Here is a 6,882-nt window from a genome sequence, read left to right as displayed (position 1 = left end):
CATCATTTCTTCTCAAAAAGAAAAGAACAGAAAATGAAAAATAGTAGTAACAGAAAAATACCACGACGCCTGTAAGAAAGGCCGTACTAAATATTTCAATAGATTACTGTTGTCTACCCTACTTTCTTTCTGATGTCATAAGCCTATTTTCTCTAGTTCCATAGCCAGCCAAATGTTGTTTAGCAATTCTCACCGCTTCTTATTTGTACATAGGAATAGAGTTAGTTAATTTTTATTGAAAGGATAAAAAATTAAGAAGAATAAAAATTAAAAATTTTTAAAATTAATATATTAAACTTAACTATTAATAATCAAAATATTTATAATAAATAATAATTTTATATAATATGTAAATTAAAAAAAATAAAAAAAATTTATAATAGTATTTTAAGAAAGTTTTATTCGGTGATAGCAATATCTTTTTTAATATAAATAACTAAATTATTTATAAAAAACTTATCATCCATTTTGTTTTGAAATCTTATATTTATCAATATAAACGATTAAAAAATTAATGCAGTCAACATCTAATATTTTTATTTTATTATATTTAAATTTGTAATACTAAATATTAAACTATAATGTATAAAATATAAATAATTAAATACGATATACAGAATTAATAATTTATTCTTATACTCAAAATAATTTCTTTTTAATTAAATATAAAATGTAAAGTACATTAAAAACATATACTCAAGATAAGTTTTTCTTATATAATTGGGATTAATAAAAATAATATATTAACAAAATTTTAAACAACAACTAATAATGCAACACTAGAATTTATATTTGAGAATTACATATACAATAATTTTTTAAATTTTAAAAATTAAAATCATTAAAAATAAAATCCACATAATAAAAAAAATCATGATAAGTAGGAGATATAACATATATAACAAAAAAAAAAGAATGTGATTGATGATTCGTAAAAATTTAAAAAAGAAAATCTATAGAAACTTAAAATATATGAACAAATAGAATATAATTAAAAAAATAAATAATATAAATAATAATAAAAATATAAATAAAAAAATAAAATAAAATTTTATCTCTTTATAAATTTACAATACAAGTACAAAAAAAAAGAGAAAATAGGTCGAGAAACTTAAAANAATTTAAGAATTTGAGTAAAATTGAATTAGATTTGTAAGATCATTCTATTATTTTTTAATTATATTAATTATTTAATAAAAAAATATTATAAAAATATTAAAAATTATATAATATATAAAAAATTTCAAAAATTTTGGAAAGCCATTACGAAGGGACGCTCCGCCCTTGTTTGTACAGCACCAAGCTCAATTGAAATGTAAATATAATTTCTAATTGTGAATTTATGGCATGTTTTGCTAGCTCAAGGAAGATATCAAGTACCTTGTAGCAAATAATTAAAAAAAATTAAACATAATATCTAAGAAAATTTTTAACTATATAAAAAATTTAAATAAATTTTTATAATTTTATTATGTTTAATTAAATTTTTATATTTTTATTTTGAATTAAATAAGTTTTTATATTTTTAATTAAAATACTATTTATCATTATATATCATATAACATTAATGTGACATATTCATATATTATAATAAATAATAACATGACATGTTAATATAATATTATATTCTGAGTATATCGTATTTCTTATTTTTCACATCAATATTATGTCAATGTCATATAAATAAAAAATAACAATAAATATTTTAATTAATGATAATTAATCAATTATTAATTATAAAGATTTATTTGACTCAAAATAAAAATACAAAAACTTAATCAAACCTAATAAAAAACTAAAAACTTAATTTTTTTTTGAATATTTCAAAAAAAATTTTGAGATTATGTAAAAAAAATTATTAAGGCTTCATGAAATCATTCCTAAGTATAATTTCATGAGCAAAAAATTGCTAGCCTCCAATGCCCAAATGAGAAGTGCTATGTTTTGCTTAAAGCACGATAAAAAATTGTCGAAGATTAGTATCATATTCACTTGGCATCTCATAGATCCAGATGCTGATAAAAGAGTTTTCGACACAGATCAAAGCACACATTCAGAAATTCATCTGAATTACAATCTCGTGTAACAGTGTATTGTACAACAGAAAGGAGGGAAAAGAAGGAAAGAATCAAGGCATTCAAGGAAAATGAAAATTCAAAAGCAATCATATCATTCCAAGCTTACTATCAGTTGAATCAACTGGAACGATTGGAGGCTCTGCTGCTGAAGATTCATCAAGATGGAACTGTGCAAAGTCACTGATGATCCCCGTTCTCTCCCTGTAAATGATCTCCTTTTTTTCCTCCTCCGCCTTTTCAACCTTCTCCTTCGTCAACATGCCCACATCCTCGGCTGCCTTCGCGACTGCACTAAATGCATTTGAAAGCCACAGAGCTCCTGTAGATACATAGCGGTTGCTCATAATGGCAGTTCCTGCACTACTTGCCTTCTGCTCAGCAACGGCAAAGGCAGATTTTGTCTTTTCTGACACTTGGAATATCTCATTCATCTCTCTCATCTTTTCATTTACCACAGCTGTCCCAATGCTTAGCTTTTCGCTCAGACCCATTTTTTGATCAATAGAAGTGACTGCAGCAGAGGCATTTGATGTAAAGTGATGTCGTTCATCAAACGCTTTTGCCTTGTTGATGGCATCCTTTCCCAAGACAAAGCCCTTGGCAAGCATGGTGCTCATCACATCTTCAGCCTTCTTCACAGTAGAATCAGTAACAGCTGGCTTGTTCTCCTTCATAAAGCAATTGCACAATGACGAGAAAAGCATAACATAGTGAATTTGCAAATAATTCACTTCTTTCTTTGAATTCTTACGGATGCACGACAACAAACATGCCTTCCCTTATTCACACTGAGGGAACACTGGAAAAGAGATATATGTACACACTAGAAGACTCAAAATAGCAGCATATTTCCAGCTGGCAAGCCTCGATGCTAGTTCAGTTGATATGTTCTTATAATAAATTGCAAACAGGCTAACACCAGACTACTCCAACAATAATGTTACGATGGGTTAAAACTTTATTAGTAACGATATATGCACAACAAGAATCCCAGTGTTTCAATTTACTGTCCACCAACTCTCTTCACAAAAGGCTGATTCAAAGATTTGAAAGACATTAAGGCCAACCATCATAAAACCAGGTAGTTTTGAAATATGAGTAGACATGCATTTACTATCTTAATTATCATATGCACCTAAAAAACACAGAATCTGGCATTCACCATGTAATCCTGACAACCGAGGGATAGCAAATATTATTAATATTGATACTTCACTGAAGCATGTAATGTATAGCATTAAATTGCATATAATCATCCTTCTGGTTTAAAGGAGGAATTTACCATGTTTGACACAAGAGCTTCGGGGGGTAGCTGGTAATCCTCAACAGGTGTGATATTGACAGAAAGATCGACTATTGTTGCACCCTGAATCAATCAATAGGTCGAAAACTTATTCAAAATGAGTACTCTGCTCACGTAAGTTGCAAGCAAGCATGTAAGGCTGCAAATTGAAAGGCAAGCAGCTACACTAGAGGAGTGATTCTCTCGTGGAACCAGCTCATGTCTTAACTTTTAAGCAGATGACACAGGCAATGCTGATGACAATATCACAAAGAACAGACATTGAAACTTCCAATCAAGTTTGGTTCTTTGTTTCCACTTTCTTCTAGTAATTCTAGGTGATAGCATGTAAAAGACCATTATTTCTGACTGTTTCCAGAATTTTCCATGTAAAACACTAAAGCTGATATCCTAAGATATCCAGATGCCTATGGTAACGCTTTTGCCCGGTGATGCTATCTATAAATGTGAAACTTTCTAGGGAGACATAAGCATAAAAATTTTAATATTCGATAACTAACATACAGTCAAAAGCATTGCTGTATCTGCTCCTTGAGAATCCTTGAAGGTAACATAAGCAACCTGGGCATTTTCAGTCTCCCTGCAAAATTCAGCACAATATTTCTGAAGGATCACTTTTCCAAACAAACCAGTTGCACTCCAATCAATAGTACCCACCTCCGCATTTCAACATATTGAATATCACCAGAGAAAGAAAAAAATTCTTTGATATCCCTCTGAGAAGCAGCTAGAGAAATGTTACTGACCTTAACTGTTCTTATCTGTACAGAACAAAAAAGGAACAGATAAATATACACTTGCATCTCTAACAAGGAAACATTGCTTTGAAATTTAGGGTTATTAACCTATACACTGGTAGTGGAGTTTGAAGATGCCACAAGCAGTTTTTTTATCTTAACCACGTGTCCATTTAACCTAGCTTAATAATTTCACAACTAAAAAAATTAATTCCTTATATACAATTAAATGGACATGTAGCAAAGACATAAACCTGCTTGTGGAGTCTTAGGATTCTACTGCCAGTGTATACCATAATAATCAGACTCATCAAACATATTAAGATGACACTTATATGATTCCATGAAATGTGGCATCATGGCACAACTTTATGTAAAAACTCTTTCCATACAAACCAAAGAAGTCAAAAGAAGTAAACCGATAGTTCCAACTGGAATCGAGTAAAAAAAATTTTCTTTCTCTCTCCTCTGATCAAACCCAAAATCTTGAAATGAAAAAACAATTGAAATTTATTTCACAGCTATTTCAATACTACTTCATCAAAAGATGCAAAAAATACTCTAATTTAAAAGTCTAAAAAAGCTTAACTATGGCAAATGACGATCAACAGAGCTCTATTGTTAATAGCACCAACCGAAACAAATTTAAAAACATTTTTTCCTCACATCTGAAACATTGATTGTCCAGTTCGCTACACCATTTGTCTGTGGAACAGCTCCAAGACTCTGATTAGTATGGTCCAGTGGAACCTGCATATGCAATGATCAATTAGGAGTTTGAAATTAAAGCAGAGAAGCTCTGCTTGGCAAGAAAGGTAATTTCAAGTTATAATAGCAAGGGATAACTAGAGATATGATGGACATGGATATACTAAATGAATAAGACAAATGTACATGAAAACAAGGTTCAAGATTATTCAACCACAGAATTCATAAAAAGTAAAAGCATAAAACAAATAAAATTTCACTCTTTCCTTCTACCAAGAAAATTGCTCATCTCTACTCGCTACATCAAAGCAAACAATGCTGAACTGTCGGCATAATGCTTTGGGATCATAGCATCAATCGTAATTGAATCATATATTTAAGTATTGAAAGGGCAACCATCCACATAATTTGCTTTGGAGATTTTATGCTTCCTCAAGTAACCAGCTTTTATCTTATTTTTAAGATCAAGATATAGCTCCCACCAGGCTTTTATAATGATCCTATCTGAGCCTACAAACTAATACCAAATGTACTACTTAGAATTACCACACTTAATACTATATAACAAAAGATGAATAAACTAGAAATAGCAAAAAATGAAATTCTAAAGGCAAACCTACAAATGCTAATGACATGACCATCAACCCAAGTACCACATAATGATCAGGACAAGCTACAATCTTTCTGGGTGGAATCATCAAAGTTACATTTTTTTTACAGGTCAATTTATAATTTCTATATATATCAGTCCCCATACTCCACGATTTGCTTCCAAGAAAGTTAAAGAAAGTATCCAACTGAATCTTTGTATTTAAGTTATTTTCGTAACCCAAGAACCATAATGAAGTCAACTATAAAAACCCAAAGAACCATTTGGCTTAAGTAAAGATAAACTCAAAAATCCAGTTTTTATGGTCTCATTTTTCCTACATTTTCCCGGCAACCAAACAGAACAACACCCACATTTCGCTTTCATTAAGTCTGTCTTTTTTTTTTTTCCAAAAAAGAAGTTGTTGGATCTAACTAAGCAAAGGGTCACATTCATCAAAACCATAAAAACTAATTGAATGAACTTACCGACATCTGAAGACTGTAGGAAGAATTCCCTCGAAGATTTACAAAGAACCCAAGAATGTCAATGGAACAATGTAGCTTAAGGAAACAAAAGAAAACTGGATTGGAATTTTGATTGGAAGAGAAAGGAAGGTTCGGATGGAGGCGTCTTTTATCTAGCGTGAAATATGCGGGCAGAATTCTTGGAAGCGCGTTGAGTCCTGCCCCTTTTTTCACTTTCAGCTGTAAAAACTGGATAATCTCTCTTTCGCTTCTCCTTTACGAAAAATACTTTATACTAATTTACTTTTGTAATGAAACATGCTTTTTAATTTGATTAACGTTTTAAATTCCAAATAAATAGTATAAGTAATACTCTTTGGGTTTTTTTTCCTTTTTCACTTTTTATTTTTAAAATTATGTTTTCTTCTTTTAAAATATTAATATTTTATTTTTATAATATCTAAAACTATTTTTCATATATTTTTTTACATTTTGGTATTAAAACTTATGGATCATCAACCTTATAAAAATATTTTTAATTTTTTAATATAAAACACATTAAAAATTTTAATGTCAAACAGGTACTTGTTAATTTTGACGTATCCAAACTCAAACCTTATTAAGTTTTAAGATACTTAAACCTCATGACTATTTGGATATTTTTGAAATTTATTATTCAAATTTGAACCCTAATATGTATTCACTATTCAATAATTACCCGAATTCATTTAAAAATTGCCAAAATATTTTAATCTCACAACCTCGTTTTAGGTATATATATATTATTATCAGTTTACATAAATAAAAGTATGTTATAAATTATAATTTTTGTAAAATATAAAATGGAAAGTAAATAGGTTTATATTAAAAGTATATATAATAGTAATTATATTTATAATATGAAATTCATATTATTTAAACATAACTAATAATTTAATAGCTTTTTAATATAAATATATTAATGACATCATATTAATAATTTGACTAACAATCATATATA

General features: G+C 28.9%; 1 protein-coding gene across 2 annotated transcripts; it reads right to left on the bottom strand.

The window, feature by feature from the left end:
- Nucleotides 1,961–6,141, bottom strand: LOC18610028 (binding partner of ACD11 1). 2 transcript variants are annotated; one of them, XM_007045447.2, is made up of 6 exons: nt 5,904–6,141; nt 4,785–4,868; nt 4,039–4,142; nt 3,886–3,961; nt 3,361–3,444; nt 1,961–2,746 (listed from the first exon to the last, which is right to left on the bottom strand). In XM_007045447.2, the coding sequence occupies exons 1-6, from the start codon at nt 5,907–5,909 to the stop codon at nt 2,165–2,167; spliced, it is 936 nt and encodes a 311-aa protein (XP_007045509.2). In that variant the 5' UTR covers nt 5,910–6,141; the 3' UTR covers nt 1,961–2,164. The 2 variants fall into 2 exon arrangements, with proteins under 2 accessions (XP_007045509.2, XP_017969990.1); XM_018114501.1 differs by having other exon boundaries at nt 3,886–3,984; nt 4,128–4,142.

The sequence above is a fragment of the Theobroma cacao genome, chromosome 2 (genome assembly GCF_000208745.1).
Source record: "Theobroma cacao cultivar B97-61/B2 chromosome 2, Criollo_cocoa_genome_V2, whole genome shotgun sequence".
In the NCBI taxonomy this organism is placed as follows: Eukaryota; Viridiplantae; Streptophyta; class Magnoliopsida; order Malvales; family Malvaceae; genus Theobroma; species Theobroma cacao.
This window is presented reverse-complemented; position numbering and strand designations above follow the sequence as displayed.